This window comes from Bidens hawaiensis, unplaced genomic scaffold, assembly GCF_021521415.1.
Source record: "Bidens hawaiensis isolate Kalapana, Puna unplaced genomic scaffold, B.hawaiensis_p1.1 tig00003760_1, whole genome shotgun sequence".
NCBI lineage: Eukaryota > Viridiplantae > Streptophyta > Magnoliopsida > Asterales > Asteraceae > Bidens > Bidens hawaiensis.
Genome location: NW_027491216.1, coordinates 2,073,866 through 2,093,227, shown reverse-complemented (window position 1 = coordinate 2,093,227; position 19,362 = coordinate 2,073,866). Strand labels below are relative to the sequence as shown.

Sequence of the window (19,362 nt, the reverse complement as noted above, 5' to 3'; positions counted from 1 at the left end):
AATATTTAACCATTTAGAAAGTACAAGCACTAAAGTTGTCAAAAATCAAACTTCTCCTTCCTTGTTGCCAGAGCGTCGCGCGACCACTAAGGCCTAGGGCCGCCGCGTGCCGCCTCCACCTACCTATGTAGATCTTTTTGTTTATTATTGTTTCCTAATTCGTTTTTGGCACAAAATTGTTTATTTTTTTTACCATATCGAGTGAATTAAGCCCCAAGAAAATTAATATACCCTAAGAACATGCCCATATTCATTATCCCTTGCTCAAGAACGAGTTTTACTGCATATAATATTGATTTGGTCATTAAAAGCTTATTCGGTCTCTTAAACGAGTAAAATAGCCATATTGGTTTGTTTTTGTGTATCCTATATAAACAAGGCATATTTTACATGCCAAAAACTTCCCTAAACCCTAAATAATCATTCCCAGCCGTCACTTGCCTCTGTTCATCATATTCTTCTTTGGTTTTACCATAATACTCGAATAAACAAGTTTTGGTGTTTGACTTTCAAGCATTCTCAACTTTTGACTTCCTTTTCTCATCGATTCAAGCATTATCCTGGTAAGTTGTCTTATGTAAAGTTATTCATATATATTCCCTAGTCAATAACCTTCAATCAATTTATGTGATTGAAGGGTTTTGACTGGCCAAATCGATTAAAACCCGTTCAAGGGCATAATAGTCAACAAGGTTGACTACTCGTTTTCTCATGCTTCTAGTCATAACCGACGTTTGGTCCAGAAGACTTTTATTTTCGTAACGAGATTTTAAGGCTACTAACCAAAACCCGATTTCTGACTCGCTGTTCGGATTCTGGTCAGTACCGACTCGCTTAAACGTTTAATTTAACATAACCGGAGTTCTAGACATCCGTTTGGAACGATTCCAGCGGCAACGAGTTCGGTTTTGCTCATATTTACTTATCTCTTAGTTTCAGATTCATTTGGTTTGTTTTGCCCGACGTGTTAGTGGACGATCCGCTTATTTCTTAATCGTTTATCATTGTTTTTATTCGCTTACCTACGAATCAAGGTGAGTTTTATCATTCCCCTTTATTTTACTGATTTTCATACATTTTGGGGACATATGCGTACTAGTAATAATATCTAGATCATATTTTCATACTACATATCTACACAAAACTAGCAAACGAATGATTGTATGTATTTCGATCAAATGTTATTTATTACTTGTTTATGTGCTTATGTGTTTATATTAAATCATTTTTCGGAGAGGTCCATCAGAAGTCTACAAGTCAGTATGATCATATGCCGTCGTAGTAACCAAAGCCCGATTCATATGACGATGGTAAACCAACAATCATAGTCAGTCATTGTAGCCAATGCCCCTTTCGCAAGGTAACGATTAATAAACACACTATTTGTTTATGGTTTGATTGTTTATTACCGCATTTAATTAGTTTTGCTTATTTATTTATATTATTATCATATCATGCAAAACTGGTGATAATCTCACTCAACCTAGTGTTGACAAATTATATTTATTTTCTACGCATATGCAGCTTATGGTTTGACTTGAAGCTTGAAGTGATGGACATCTAGAAATGACCTTAGGGAATTAAAGAAGACATATATATTTAACTCTTGCTTGGAATAATTTACTTGTTTGGATTATTTGTCATGTTTGGATAATTTGTGCACCTTTATTTGAATTAACTTAATAGATATTGTCATTTTTATTTATGATAGTACCTTTGAGCTGTAAACAATCGTATCACGGCCCGTCATTTCCGCCTTAGGTTGTGGTGCGACAGATTGGCATCAGAGCCGAAGGATTTAAGATAGGTCGTTAGAAATTGTCTTAGACATATGCTTAGGACCCCGTACGTGCTTATCTGACTGCCTTATGTGCTTATTAAAATTTTTACAGCTTATATAGGTTAATTATTTTATTTATTGTTCACACACACACAAATTCCGAGGTTACACCTCACCTTCAAATATTTTCTAAATCTTTTATTTTTAGTAGATTGTCTTTTCAATTGGGAAATTCTTTAAGAATGCCTGAGTTTTTGTTTTTACTCCCTCACCTTAAAGCATGTGAGTGTGACATGTTCGGTTATAACTGTAGGGGGTGAGAGAAATGTGAGTCAGGCCTTGGCAAAACGGTTCTGAGAATCCAAGGTCAGACACTATTCCTTATATGGAGGATAACCTGACCAAAGTACTCGAACTCTAGGCCAAAGCTGGACAAATGTCATACAACCATAACTTTAAGTGGTAAAACGTGGCCGGTTAAACGGTTACAATCCTTTTATAAAATCCGAATTCACGGTGATTTCATGGCTAAATTCGGGAAAACTTCCAATATTATGTTATATTATTATTCATTTTAAAATGCTTAGTTGGGTAAAAAATCCACGTAAATCCATGGGCACTCCAACTATGCATTTCTCAACCCGTTTTCAATTTGATTTTTGGTTGGAACGTATCATCATTGGTGGTTCACGAGATACTCCAACTACTCATATTTAGATTTGATAATTCGATATTCAGTTGGGTCAGTTAAAATGCCATGTAACGCTCATGGGCCGACCAACTCCATTGATTTGATAATTCGTTAATTAGTTGGGTCAGTTAAAATACCATGTAACGTTCATGGGCCGACCAACTCAATTGTTTGTTACTTGTTATTTTAATTGGGCCAATAAAATGCCATGGAACGCTCATGGGAGGCCCAATTCACTAAATTTATATTGTCTTATTTAGCTGGGCCATTCAAATTTCCATGGTAAGCTCATGGGATGCCAACTTATTGGATATGTTTCGTTATTTAATTGGGTTCTCAAGCTACCATAGAAAGTCCATGAAAAGCCCAACTCAATAACATTTCATTTTTGGATTTTACTTTTCAGAATAAACATTGTCTAAATTATTAAGTATCTCAAAATTATTCACATGGTTTTAAATTCCTACGCATCCCCATGTCATGATAAATCACTAGCATGATTTCATTTGAATTCCCTTTCCATACTATTTCACATCAACTCATTCGCACAATTTACCCATCATCTCATGAAATTTCATCTTTGGTCATCATAGAATGTTTTCCCTAAGAATCCATCATCGTAATCAACGTTGTTCATCTGCTTCTCACGATCGTCGTTTGACTACTAGAATCGCCAAGGAGTTTGTTGCTGCTCTCTCAGATGACCATGTTAGATATGAAACTCTTTCTCGAAAGGACTCTAAACCTACCCCTGATAAAAACTAAAAACCAAAACCGAAATCTCAACCAAAATCAAAATGCCCCGAACAAAAAATCTTATACTGATTCATACCTGTTATGCTCCACTTGCAGTTATCTAATGTTATTTAAATTATCTTCTCTCGGTTATTTCATTTTATTATATTCTCAAACTATAAACTATCGAGTCCATTTCAATCTTTACCTCAACTCTAACTATGCACATTTTATTACTTCTTGTTTTTCCTCAATCTCATGTTACTTTTCACAACTTATCTTCCATCTTATAAGTCTTTATTATTAAAATTTGATTATTGTAATTTTATTTATTAAACTGAATTTTTTCATCATTCAAATTTAATTTCCACTATTAAATTAAATCTTCCGTTAATTAATTTAATTTTTATCATTAAATTGACTTTTTGATTGAATCCCCATGAAGATCCATGTATAGCTCCATACTCACTTTATTTATTGGCATTGTCACGATTATTGTTGAAATTTCATTTTTTTATTAAGTTTCATTATTTGGTTGAAATTAAACGGTGGTTCGTAAGTTTTTCAACTCCCTACTTTGATTTTCAATACATCTCGAGAATTTTGAACGTTTTAATGATAACTTCGTTAGTTGTTAGAATAGTCATGGTGGTTTATGCATTTCTAGCATCACATTTCTCTTATTTTATTGAATTATTTCACATCTCATTTTCATTTTCTCTATTAATTTAATATTCGCTATTTACTTAAAGTTCCATGATAAATCATGTATAATTCAATCTATTTATTTCATATATTTTTTATACAATTTTGTAAAAATAGGAAGATCCTTCGTAATTTATGGATACTACAATGACACTTATATCTAATTTTAAAGATTTATTTGGAATAGGACTATCTCGATGATTCAGGAATATCCGCTTCCCAATTTAATCTATTAACGATTTATTCGAATACGTACGTTTTCGCATTTTCATTAATATTTCGATTACTATTTACCATTTATTATAATATTTTAATTTTGTAAATTGAATTAATCTCATCTCGAATTCACAACTTGAAAAGCTATAATTTTATATCAATTTCTCTTTAAATCTCATAAGTTTCTCAACTAACCACAATCAATTCATCAAAATTTTTGTTAACTTCGTTTAAAGTTATACTCTCGGTCTTAAGAATTTCATTCCTAATGATTACTATATTTAAAGATTTCACATGTCATTACTTATTTTAAGATTTGTTGTTAATTAAACTGTAACATTTCGGATTTTTTAAACCCGTATTCGTTTGTGTTTAACCAGACCTGGAATATTTTTAGATCTTTGTTATTAATCAAAATCACATTTTTATAGGTATTAAAGATTTACATATTCAATTTTTACCTTTTATACTTTCCATGTTATTCATTCCTTGTTTTAATCATAAAATGATCAATATTTAACCAATTTTCAAACTACAAGGGCTAAACTTGCCAAAAATCAAATCATTCCCTCTCCACCTTCGGAGCATCGCGCGACCAATCTTCCCCTCCCCGTCGCGCGCCGCCACATTGTTTAGTTGATTTCGTTTCCTAGTTTGTTTTTGGCTCGAAATCGCTTATTTTAGGACTAATTGACTAAATCGAGTGAATTAAGCCCCAAGAAATCCCCCAAAGTCTAGATACATGTCCATGTTCATTACTTATTGTCCAAGAACGAATTTTACATATTATTTCATTGATTCTCTCATTAAAACCGTATTTACTTGCTTAAACGAGCAATATGTCCATATCTCCATAAATGGTTCGTTTTTGTAATCTCTATATAAACACATCATAATTTCCTGCCACAAACCTTTACACTAAACCCTAAGAGCCTCCTCAACCATCACCTGCCTCTGTTCATCACCAAACTCTTCGGTTTTTGCTTATTTGTTGAAGATACGAGCTTGTTCGTTTGACTTTGCTTACGTGTGAACCTTTGACTCATCGTTTCTGTTGATCCTTTCACTTTCTGGGTAAGTTGTAAACATAGAAAGCGTTTATACATATTCCCTAGTCAATAACCTTCAATAAATTTCGGTGGTTGAAGGGTGTTGACTGGTCAATTCGTTTAAAACTCGTTAAAGGGCAAATCAGTCAACAAGTTTGACTTTATGTTTTCTTATACTTCTGGTCGGATTCAACATTCGGTCCAGAAGACTTTTGTTCTCGTAACGAAATTTTAAGGCTACTGACCAAAACCTGACTTTCGACTCGCTGTTTGGATTCTGGTCAGTACTAGCTCGCTTAAATCTTAAATATAACATAACTTGAGTTCTAAACGTCCGTTTAGATTGATTCCATCGAAAACGAGTTCGTTTTTTCTTACATTATCATATATCAAAGTTTCGAGTTCTGACTTGTTAATCTCGTTTGACGCGTATTGGACGATTCACTTATTCGTTAACTCGTTTATTCTTAATTGTATTCACTTGCCTTTAATCTAAGGTGAGTTTTGTCATTCCCCTATTTTACTCGGTTTTCTAAAACGTCTTGGGGACATATGCGCATAGATATATATGATTATGTTCATTTCAGAAGTGTTTTTAGTGCGAGAAGTGTGAGAAATCATTATAACCAATCATATTTTTTTCTTTTAATTTTATCTTTAATTTATGTTGAAGGGTATAGTTGTAATATCCTCAAATGTATGAAAATGGAAACTAGTAATTGCTAGAGGTTTCAAATAATCTTTTATCTTTTATTTTCCATAAACATTTACAAGAGTTTAGTGTATGTATTCTTCAAACATTTGCAAGTAATATTTTGTTTTTATTTTTCTTAAACATTTGAATATGGTAACAAATGAAAGTGTTAAATTACGTTCGGATCAAAAGTGTTTGCTTAAAATTAAAATAACATCAACTTGGTTTGTTTTTCTATGTGTGCCCCAAATGTAACGGGCTAACCTAAAACCGAGTTGCTTTTATAAAAGAAAGCATATCAATTGAGTTCGCCCGTTGTGTCACTGGTGGTAGGCGAGGGATGCTAGCAGAAATGGGGTGGAGGGATTAGTGGTGATAGGCGAGAGATGGTGGCATTTGTATGTGGGAGAGTGGGTGGTGGCGACACAAAATGATGGCGGGTGGTGTTGGTTCATTGGACTCATTTTAAGTCTTAGGGTCCGTTTGGTTTGAGGTAATGAAATGAACGATGAAATGGAATGAATGTGGTAATGGAATGGACAAAGAAATGGAATGAGTTATTACTATTCTAATGAGTACCACATGGGAATGAAATGAATGATTACTTTGATGGTGAGGGGCGGGGAAGAAGGTTAGTGGTGGCGGCGGGCGGGTGGCGGTGGTGGGCGACTGGCACTGATGGCGATGGTTGGTGGAGGTAACGGTGGCGACCGTGGTGGTTGGTGGTGGTGGAGGTGATGTAGGGTGAAAGAGAGAATGGAATGAAAAAAAAACATAGGGTATGGATGGAATGAAATTGGGGTGTATTAGAGGGAATAGAATAGACTAGGTAATGAGTCATTCCATTCCTTTGATCAACCAAACACACTTTTCTACGTTCTCTCACAATGAATTATTCCATTCCACCCTCCATTCTTACATACCAAACGCTATGTTATACTAGTCACTCAAAACTAATTCAATGCGTCATTTGAGCATACTTGATATAGATTGTATAATTTGAATAGACTTCAATTGATATCATGTGTAATTTTAGCTGACCTAGCAATTTTTTTCAACCACACCAGCTACATTTCTTTAGTAAAAGGGCCATAATTACCCCCGTGTGGCCGTGCATAAGAAATATAAAACAACATAACTTGGATATAAATATGTTTCGATATGAAATGGGCATAAATACTCTATATACTTCAATTTTTTTATCCAAACTATACCAAAAGTTTAGCATATTTTTCTTTAGTTAGATATAATATTGCCATATTAATAAAAAAAGACTTTAAAGACGTTTTGAACCAAGCGTGTACAACGTTGCCTCAAATTTTATTTAGCACGTTATGACGTTAACCTCATATAAAAGTGCATTTACGAATCTTCAATGAGTAGATTTTAATCATTTTATATTTGATTGACCGAATTTACCCTTGCCGTCATATTTGTACACTTCTGGTACTCGTGTCTTATGACTTATATGAGATCCTTTATTACCGTTTATTATGCGGGCTGATGGATGGTGGGCTTGTGTAGACAAGGGCCCTTTCATTATTGGGTCAAGGCTGCATCATTTACTAATTACTTGATAAATTAATAGATCTATCATCTAGCTAAAGTTTCCTCTTAGACAAAAAAAAAAAAAAAAGGTTTTGATTTTGAATCACCTATTTTAATTATAACAATTGACATGATTAGTTAAGTAATAACTAATAATGGATACAAAAAAAAATTACTTACTACGAAGAGAAAAATATGTAATGTTTACTTGTTTACAAACTAATAAATAGATGGATTAGTTTTACTTTTTAAAAAACGATACAATTTTAAACTTTTTTCATTTTATTTTTTCTGAAAATGTTATTTTATATTGTACACGCTACAATTATGCATGCGGGTTCAAATCCCATTCTTAACTATTTGTTTCCCCTTTTGTTTATAAGCTTTTGAAAGGTTTTTCTTTTATTTATTGGTATTGTTGTTGTTTTATTATTATAATTATATATTTCATTACTAGTAATACTACTACATAATGTTGTAAAACTCCCGAGAAGGCGGCCGAGTACTCTCCGATTACTCCCCGCCTAGATCGAGTACTCCCCGTCTCGGCCGAGTACTCCGTAGGTATTTTCCGAGTAATCCCCGACTACACCCGAGTACTCACGACTCCCTAGTCGATCGCCTAGGACCGCCTAACGACTTTTACTCACTTGAGTTGTGAAAACCCTATGTAACATCGTTTTTTTTTTCTTTGTTACATGTAATATACGTTGTAACATTTAATACAAAACATAGAAACATTTAAAAAAAATTGTTTTGCTATTTTTAACATTTTTTTACTAATTTTTTTATATGTTTTTAGGAGAGTGAAAAAGTTATATTTATGTTAACATTTTTTATTAACTTTAATTGTGAACCACAAGATTTAATCTTTAATTAAAAACATGTGGTTGAGAATGAGTTTCTAGAGTTTTCACAACTCAAGTGGGTTTTTATTTTAACCTAACCATATATATATATAGGGGAAGGTTAACGTACAAATTAAATTAACGTGTATAGAGTAATTATGTAATTACACCATAGAGTAATTACGTAATTACTTTATGATGTAATTACATAATTACTCTACTTGTATATATAATTACTCTACTTGATTCTCACGTTTAGCACGTTAATTTCATTTGTATTTGATCCAAACCCTATATATATATATATATATATATATATTTCATTTAGGTTATTTAAGTTTATTTTGTTTATAATCCTTAAACTTTCACAATAATACAACAATAATAAAATTTAAGGGACTTTCAAGATTTTAGTTTATATCTTATAACATAAGGGCACAGTTCAGCTTAATAGAACATTGAAAAAACTTGGTAAAAGCTCATGTTTTTGAGTCGCAAACTAACACTCTATTTGGCTATGTGTTATAAGTCAAACACCTTATCAAGAGATAACTGATTTATACGAAAACAGATAAGGTGGAACATTTAATGTGTTGAATAACTATTAATTACTAAAAGCTGTCATTATCTTTAACAAAATTATTAGTATCTGTAACTACAAATACCACCCATATTTTTTTTAAATATTAAACCTAGTGGTTCTTAAAAATAAAACATTTAATAGATCATTTAATAGATGTATAAGTTTTTAATATAATCATTTTATCCTTTTTATAATATATTTACAAATAAAAGGAAATTTCATATTTGATGTTTAATCCTACATTACATTTTTTTCGACAAATAATTCATAAATTTGATGAGTTTTTTTAGCTAGATGGTGTAGTTGGAAAAAATATTTACCAATTTAGTGTAGTTTTAAAACTATTTACTAAAATGGTTATTTTCTTGAAACTTGTTTTTCTCCCTTCTCTTAATTGAATAAACCAAAATCTAAAACTAACATATTTTCAGAATTATAGTTTTATCCACTAAAGTTTTATTTTAACATGATTTTCTCTTTTCATAATTTATATAATTTTATCAAGAATTTTCAATTATTGCTTGTTCGAGCTTAATGTGGAATACGTAAAAGAAATTTCATACATATGGCTGTAACTACTTTTCACATAACCATTATAATAAAATAATATTAAGTTAACTATCTATTTGTTTGATATATAAAGCCATTGGTTTAAGAATTAATATTATTTAGAAGTAATTTTTATAACTGATATTCGATAACTTAAACACAAAAAAGAATACATAATTAGGTGTATTTTTTTGGCGACGTTACGGTATAAATTTTGTTACAATACCAGTGCAATATTGGCACTCGATACCAGTACATAATCGATATTCGTTATAGCTAACGAAGTTACGGTAACAAAAAATTATATTGTGGTCAACGAAATTTATACACAAACGTCGAGAAAATTTTTACACATTACTACATATTCAGATTTTTTTTTTCTTGTTTACGTCAATGAACATGAACGCAGTTAGAAAACTTATTTTGAATTAGAAAACTTATTTTGAATTAGTACTATTGAATATTTGTAGTCGTTGTGTGTATGAGATAAATTGATAGTTAATTTAACATTATTATATTACAATCCTATGTGTGAAAAATAGTTACAGTTATAACGTCAAGTAATAAACTAAGAAATGTTATTAGAACTATTTTATATTATGAAAGAAGGAAATCTTGTTAAAATAATACTTTCGTGAATAAAATTATAAATTTAAAAAGATGTTAATTTAAGAATTTAGTTTACCCAATTAAAATAAGAGAGAGAAAAAACAATTCTTAAGAAACTACCCATTTTAGTAAATAGTTTTCAAACTACATCAAAGTGGTAAATAATTTTTCTAACTACACTAGTTTGGTAATAAACTCTAATTTCGATTGACTTGAAATTTCCAAATAGCGACTCACAAATCTACCAGAACACATGCAAGATAAAACGAGGCTACATCACTACCGAGACGGATACAAACTAAAGAAGTCTCTTGCACACAAGTGTCCAACAATGGCGCGCTTCAACAAGTTCCGCTATGTGCTATAAGTCAAAAATCTTATCAAGGCATGAGTGTATAATTATCATTCATACTCCCTTTTGATAATACTAATATAATATATGCAAACATTCATCTGATATGAAAATAGATTTGCGTAACATATCATATATATTTCTCAACATCTACCAATAAAATCGTTTAATAATTATGAAAAGTGGTCCATATGGCTTTTATGATGTTATGTTTTTAGATTTAGAATATCTAAAACACAAATATCATACATGATTTTTAAATTTATAACATTAGTGATCCTTTTAACAGACATATTGTATTCATTATACAAAGGTGTTTACTTACTTGACCCGTGATCCATTGATTTTAGCAGACGCATGAGTTTGATATCTTCTATATACATACATACATACATATACTCACACGAAACCAGGACCCAAAATCCTTGTGTAGCTTTTAGCAACCTTGCTAATCCTTCAAAACCTTCTAAGATAGATCACGGGTCAATTTTTGATCCACAGGCTCGGGTTGTTCCACGGGTCAAATTTTGATCTATATCAATGGATCACGGATCAAGTAAGTAAACACCTTTGTATATGTATATTTTTTTGTTTCATATACTGTTTTGGAAATATCAATATTATAAAAAGAGAAAATGAATACAATAATTTGTTTGTTAAGCAATATGAAAATATAAAAACAGATATCTATAGCATTCATTTGGTTCAAGATCTATCTTTAATATCCTTGAATAACCATTAAAAGTGGTCCTTATGGTTTCCATGAAGTTACGACTTAATTTTTAAATATCTAGAAGAACTGCAAATATCATTATGCATTTTACAACTTATAATACTAGTCCTTTAGAAAGACATTTAATAGATGTGTAAGTTTTCTAGATATTTTACCGTTTTTAGTACATTATTATAGTTATGGTCCCTACGCCTTTTTATATATCTTATACTTTTAACTAAAAGTAATAAAAACTAAAAGTTGATAACATGAATAGTCTATTTGGTATGCATTATTTGAGACTTCGTCACTTCTTTACAAAAAGTATGAATTTTGTGTGTTCTGTATTTGTTAAAACAATAACAAATTGATCCGTAACATTAACGCTATGTGTTGTTAAGCCGTTCTTTCTTAATTCTCTTTCTTCGAAATAGGCAGCACTCCCACATGAAGTGATCATACCGCCTGTCGTTGAGCCTGGTATTACCAGCAAACTCAATGACGTAACGCTAGTCGTCCTTTCCTTAGGCTAGCGCAATCTGTGATGTACCCCAGCTTGCAGGGTTCACACAAGGAGAGGGAAACATTAATTATGGTGATTTGGGTCCCTTAGCATGTCCCTCTCAACATCTTTCCATCTAAATACTACCATCCATATTTTCCAACAAATATCTCATGTTAGGTCTAAATATTGTATAGATTTATTTGGATGAAAAATTGAAATACATACTTGTGAATCCTAATGTAATATTGCATGAAGAACTTTCCACCAATACAATGCAATAAATGCCTAAGAAAAGAAAACGATTGCTGACTGCTTAAATTATCATTGATCGATCAGTTCCCATAGATGAAGATATTCTTGAGCAAGCAGTTTCCACTGACGAGGCTGATAACATGATGACCATGCTAAAGGCATTTAACAGCTATCTCATAAACATGATGAAGACTGCCCAAGCGAGACTCCTGGGCATAAAACCGCTTTTTAAGCATAAAAAATACGAATAAAAATAAAGCATATTTAGGAGAAACGTAAACAAAACTAATAATAGTGTAGTAAGCTAGTGATATACAAAAGGTAGATGATAAAACTTTGTAATAGTAGAGTAGTAGAAATTTGAGAAAGAAAGAAAAAAGTCAGTAACCACCTAGAATGCAACTACCATCTGCACCAAGTAAGAAATGCACACACGAGGGTAGAAAAATTCAAGACACCACGACAAAGTTATGACAAAGTTATGTGTCCCTTAAAAGTTCCTAACCTTGGTCTCACTTCTCCACGAGGGCTTTCACATTTCTTACATGTTTTGTTATCCGTCTCCTCTTCACGTGCCCAAACCATCTCAGTTCCCATTCCTTACCTTCTCTGAAATGTGTATCGGCCCAATTTATTCTCAAAAACTCAATTCATTATTCGGTCCAACCTGTGTGCCCGGACATCCACATTAGCATCCTCATCCCTACTACCTCCAACTTTTGTGCTTGTGAGTTGTATCTCTTAGAAAAGCGAAGCAATTGGTTTCGTGTAGCATAATCAACCGAATCGCAACACTAGAGAATTTTGTATTTTATGTTGTTGGAAATCTCTTATCACACAAAACTTATGTGACTTCTTTGCAGTTGACCCCACAACCCTGAATGCAAGTGAGCTACACCATATATTTAATGTCCCTGTGACTGTACAAAAGACCTAAATACTTGAGCTTCGTTATTTGGGTGTCGTAATTGCTACCACTGAGTTGCAACCGGTTTTAATCCTTTGCGCTCTAAGGCTGCTTGCAGCTCATCTAGCCTTTCATTAAGGCCGTGCTTTCTCTCTCACACCGACACCATTATACGCAGAAAAAAATGCACCTCGTGACAGTTTGCTGAATCAACTTCAACCACTGATTCAAAACTGCTGCAAAAATTAGCATCTAGAGGCTCATCCGTAATTAGTTATATTTTCTCTCAATGAGGATCATGGGAGAAGACACCATAGAAGAAACATTATTTTCAGAATCTTGACAAATGATTTATGCATCAATAGACAAATGATTTATGCATCAATATACACAAAACAAATTTCATATTGTTTTAATTCTTCATTACAATCCCTATCAACCTATACCATAAACCCACAAATCTCCCACTATGTATTACAGATTCCCTGCAGGTTTCTCTACTTACACTTGCATCGAATCGAAAATCATATAAAGAACAAAATAAAATATTAATCTTCGCCTTCCTTCAATACAATACAGATTGAAGACTGATATCTCCTATACACATACAATATATATTCATACGAAACCCCTACGAAGCTTCTAACAGCTTCGCTGCCAAATGCTCTTGACTTCGCGACACCCCTAGATCCTTCAATACCTTATCACATAGCTGTAAACATTAACAATTAGACGGGCTAATCCACGAGTCAAGATTAAGATCCATATCAACGGATCATGGGTCAAATAATTCAATACATACCTGTCTATATTCACTACATTCACCGCTATTTTTCCGTAATTCAACTACATACAATGATGGGTTGATTTCAAAAACCTGCAACAAGAAACAATAAATATTAATAAAGGATTTAAGCAGATTTTTCAGTGAGGTGTTTGTGAGTTTCGAATGTTTACTTCTGCTGTAATGGATAAATTACAAGACTTCCTCTGTCCTTTGTGATCTCGAACCACCCTCAACTATACACAAGAAACCATATTTCAGCAAACTTGAAAAACTGGATCGTGTTTCTTGTTTTTGTTTGGCACAATTGCATAAAAAGGTAAATACTTTGGTCTAACTTCTTTATTTTAGGTTACCAATCTTTTATGAGCAGAAAAATCCATAAAGTTTGAAACTTTGATGGAGCTTTATGACCTAATAAGTTGGTTATAAAAGGTTTGTCTTTTTGCAAGTTAGAACAAAAAGTCATCACTGACCTTTCCGTTTTTCTTTTGAACTCCAAATCCCATTTGTGATACTGTATCCTCGATTTTTTGGAGCAATCTTCTTGGAGAATATGTGGATGTAAATCTCACCTTTCTCTCAGATACATCCTAAAATAAACCAAGAGTCAGTTTTGTTCAATATCAAGTCAAACTTGGTCAAAAAAAATTCAAAACAATTCTTTCACCTCTTTCTCAAAGAACCCAGAAAGATCCAAGCTTGATGACATCCCAATGAGTTCAAAAGCATTAATATGAGTCGGTGATTCTGGATCTTTTTCGGAATCTGTCGGCTGCAACAACCAAAACAAAGATTCAGAAATCTGAACTTTCAAGATTCGGAATAGACAATGAAATAATATTTGATTTCTTACGGCCTCGTGTAATGATAGAACTTCGTCATCAACAACTACATCTTCCTCTTCATCATCAACAATTGCAGGAACATAATTTTGTTTGAACCATTCGTCTTCTTTGATATCCGCCATTGTTATCCTTGTTTTAGGGTTAGGATCAAGAATCCTCTTTATCAAATTCTTTGCTCCTGAAGGTAACCATTTGGGCATCTGCACGTCCCCTTTAAAAATCTACAAATAATACCCAAAACAAAATTATGTCAAAAAAATATCCAAAAACATCAAATTCAAGAAAAGCTTCAAACTTTATTCACACACACACACACACCTTTTGATAAAGAACCGCAAGATTTCTGTCATCAAATGGTAGATACCCTGTAAGAATAACATACAAGATCACACCACATGACCAAGTATCTGATGTGGCGCCATCATACCCACGGTTCTGAAGAATCTCGGGAGCAACATAGTTTGGACTCCCACATGTTGTATGGAGTAGCCCGTCATCCTAATAATAAAAAAACCGTTTTCTTTAATCCGGTTTATAAGAAATATGCACACCCTGAAATGCGCGCATCATATATTTAACTAACATACCCTTAAATGTTGTGGTAGTGCACTAAGTCCAAAATCTGAAATCTTGATGCTTCCTTCAGCATCTACAAGAACATTTTCTAACTGCAGTTTAAACCAGTATTATGTCAGTCCAAAATATGTGCACCCCATGACCATGACAGGTGGCAATACGGGTCGGTTGAGTAGGCCCGCAAAATTTTTATGGCTGAATATTTTATGTCATAAATAATTGGCGTGTTAGCATGTGATTATATAATATTACTCTATATTATTTCACAAAGCCAACCTGTCACGGATATGACTTATCAACTATCCCAAGCTGACCCGTTAATAAATGAATGGGTCATTAATGCCACATGTTTATATGACCATTGTAGGATCTTGATGTTATGAAAGAAAAGAGGAGTATTAATGACCTTAAGGTCCCGATGATAAACGCCTTTGTCATGACAATATGTGACCCCATCAATTAGTTGTTGGAACAACTTTCGGCCATCCGATTCAGATAGTTTACCTTTTGATGCCTATCGGAAACAGATTCAATACCATCAAGACTTAATTCAATACAATAAGATATTATAAAAAAGATATTGTCTTGCTTACAATTGTTTCGAATAATTCGCCTCCGTTTACATATTCAAGAATCATGTAAATCTTGGTTTTGCTTGCTAAAACCTGAACCAGAAGTTGATGCTCATGTTCATATTATCTTAAAATTAAATTAAAATTAAAAAAGAAAATCCAAATTTTCAAACAAGGATAAGACTTGCTTTAACATCTACGTTGTTTCTTAAGTGCTCAATTATTGGAATAAAAAAGTTCAAAAAGGGTGTTTATTTATTTAATTTTATATTATATTATTACTTAATTCCAAGCAAGCTGATCATTACACGAAACAAAACATCCAAATTAACTTTCTGACCCACCATCCCCAAATTGCTACCTTCCTATCTTCATCCATTCACCAGCAATTCAAGTTTCATTCAAGGTTTTACTTTGACTCGGTATTAAACAATCAAACATATGTTTAAAGCATACCTCGTACAATCGAACAACGTTCGGATGCTTAAGGATCTTTAATGTCGCAATTTCCCTCTTTATCTACAAAAATTTAATCAAATTTCAATCAAAGATATAAACTTTATCAAAAACCCTAATAGGGATCCAACAATAAACAATACCCAGATGAAGAAAACGATACCTGATCGGAGAAATTGAGATTCTTGATCCGGGTCTTTTCAAGAATCTTGACGGCGAAGGGATGTCCGGTTTGTACGTCCTTAGCGTACTTAACTTTGCCGAAATTGCCCTCGCCGAGCGTTCTTCCGATCTCGTATTTACCCAGTTGCAGTTGCATTCCATCGTCACCGCAACTCTTTCTTCCGACTAATACCATTTCAACCGCCGGTGGTGTGACAATAAATAGAGAGACAACAAAATGAAAGTTTTGTATGTTTTTAAAAGGGGTGCTCGGAGAGAGTATATAAATAGATAGCCAGATATTATGCGATTTATATTGTAATATTTAAATGAAATGAAATAAATATAAAAATGAAAGAAGGATATGTTGTTGGTCAAGTATGTACGTTACCTCTAGCGTAGATAATGAGATGATAATAGTATTTGCCAACACGCCAAAATAGGCCAAATAAGTTTCTGTTTTCTGTTGAGGATTGTTACTATTTTAATAATAATAATAATAAACACGCTAAACTTGGAATATTTTATTGTTTAACCTTTTTTCGTTTTTATACTGGGTTAGTGGTTTATGATATGCTTAACTTGCCTTTTGAATGATGTGCTTATCATCAACTCAAAGGTTGGGTGTACGTTTAACTTGATTTATCATCAACTCAAAGGTTGGATATCAAGTTGTTATGTAACGATAAATAACTTCTAGAATAATATTAATTATAATATTTTTGAGAGAAATAATTGAATTATGCAAGTGAGTTGGTTTTGTTTTACTAAAAAATATTATTGTTATATATAAATTAACCAATCTTCATTTATTTTTGTACACAACCAATTAAACCACTCTACTCTACGTTCATTTTCTACACAACCAAATAATTTAACTTCATATTTTTAAAAAATCAAATGTGTCAATCTGATTCGAATTGTCTTGGATCACCTCTTAGCTTATCCGATTCTAACAATATGTCGCTACTTTTTGACTCATGATTAGCTATCGGGTCAGTTTATGTCCTAGGTGGCAATCACTTATTTTGAACTTGAAGATACTGCTACATCTACAAAGAGACATGTGCCACATGATCGTGAATTGGCGTATCAAGTTCTAATGAAAAGTTACTTTGTTGAAACCCAAAAGTAAGATGTGTAGACATGTAGAGGGAGATTTCGTAAGTCGAAATAATTATTTTTACAAATTGTTAGGGATATTGAGGCAAACTTTGAATGCTTTCAAGAAGGGATGGGAGGTCTAAAAAGAGTTTTATCACAAGTAGTAATCCTCCATACGGATAAAATGAATATTTAGCAATATCTTAAAGGACCTCACATGAGTGCCCAAAATAAATTTGCAATTTGTTATTTAGGGGGTGTTTGGGATTGCTTATTTTTACCAACTTATAACTTATTAACTTTTAAAAAAGTAATAATGTAAGTCCCAAATCTGGATCACTACAATTATGATATCAACAATCTAGGTGTTTGTGCGGAATTCCAACGCTAGATTATTCAAAAACACAAGTAAACATAAACACGTAGAACACAAGAATGGCTTCAAAACACACGTATTATTATACGTCGGGTGCTTAAGCACTATCAATACAAAACTCGTCTAGAACAACCCTTAGACGGCCAAAAAAACAAGTGAATGAACAACCTAGAACCCTATACAATGCATTCTATATATAGGGTTGTGATACCACACACTAGCCCAACAAAGACCAAAAGCCCACCAAGATCCAAAGGGATCTCGGTTTACATACGCAGCCCAAACAAAACAAACAAACTAAGTACAAACCAAATAACTAGGCCCAACAATCTCCCCCTTGGTTTGTAGCTTGGTTCTCAATCATGCTCCATATAATCGATGTCAGCGTCTTTCAAACTACCTGCCCAAAATTTGCATCTGATAATAGAAGCCACCATGCTTGTATATTCTTTTGCAGTCGTTTCAAAAATCGGGTCGACAATTATCTGAAATGCACTGAGTGTCTTGATGTCTTTCTCTCCTAGCTTTAGCAAATCTCTTGGATCAACAAATTTGTACTGCCCTTTGCCCTTCTGCAAACTTATAACAACGGTGGCAGTCTCACTATCATACATCCAGAATCTCATGTTATCCAAAGTACCATCTGGAATAGCTTTAGGCACAGGAATATGAGTGGCCTTCTCTGTAGCAGTAAGTTTAGCAAATTTAGTTTATATCACTTCAACTTTTACGCATCATGGAAAGCTACCATACAAATCAATGACTGTTCTAGAGCCTTTTAAGCTTAATAACTTCACTCGTTAGGCACACAAAAGCAATTTATCTATCATTTTCCAAAGGTTGGATCAATTTTCATTTGAAAATATTTGAAGCTTCTAAAAGCTGATAACTGAATAATAATATCATTTCCCGAAAGACAGTTTAAAACTCAGTCACCCCGGTCACTCTTAGGTTTCAGGTAAATGGCTATCCCGTATGTCCACAAGTGGTTAACAGGACCAAACACATATGAAATTACATGTCCTTCCAACTTAGAGTTACCGACATAATTTTAAGTGAAAGAATTCAAAACACAAAAAAAACATATCACAATATCGCCCAAGATGCTTCCAGTCTTTAGATAAATGGCTATCCTGTGATTCTACAAGGAGATCACCGAACCAAATATATAAAGGTACATGTTCTTCAAACTTGAGCAACCGACATAATTTTAAGCGAGAGTGATTTTTACACACATATACTATTTTTGGCTTTTTGATTTTTCACGCACACACACTATTTTTGGCTTTTTGATTACACACACACACACACTATTTTTGGCTTTTTGATTTTTCTCCCCCTAAAATTGTACAAATTAAGAAAATATGTATAAGTTTACACTCAAAAAGACTCAATCCTCGAAACGAAGCATTTTAAGAAAACTCACAAGCACATTAAATTTGGCTGTTCCGACCGGTTTTGTAAATAAGTCTGCCACATTATTATCGATGTGAACTTATTCAAGGTGAATCAATTTTCGGTCAAAACAGTCACGAATAAAATGAATTTTAATATCGATGTGCTTGGTTTTAGAATGTTGAACTGGATTCTTAACAATTGTAATGGCAACATCATTATCACAAAAGATGGGAGTATCAAGAAATTCCAAACCGTAATCCAGCAGCTGGTTTTGCATCCAGATAACCTGAGAATAGCAAGCTGATGCAGCAACATACTCTGCCTCGGCGGTCGAGGTGGACACCGTTTGTT

At 33.0% G+C, this 19,362-nt stretch overlaps 1 protein-coding gene across 1 annotated transcript; it reads right to left on the bottom strand.

Moving 5' to 3' along the window:
- Positions 1-13,215: 13,215 nt before the first annotated feature.
- LOC143624335 (CBL-interacting serine/threonine-protein kinase 1-like) lies at positions 13,216-16,334 on the bottom strand. Its single transcript, XM_077095030.1, has 12 exons — positions 16,135-16,334; positions 15,972-16,034; positions 15,537-15,608; positions 15,350-15,457; positions 14,955-15,035; positions 14,686-14,865; positions 14,376-14,588; positions 14,190-14,294; positions 13,996-14,112; positions 13,693-13,755; positions 13,538-13,612; positions 13,216-13,447 (listed from the first exon to the last, which is right to left on the bottom strand). The coding sequence occupies exons 1-12, from the start codon at positions 16,327-16,329 to the stop codon at positions 13,367-13,369; spliced, it is 1,353 nt and encodes a 450-aa protein (XP_076951145.1). The 5' UTR covers positions 16,330-16,334; the 3' UTR covers positions 13,216-13,366.
- Positions 16,335-19,362: the final 3,028 nt, after the last annotated feature.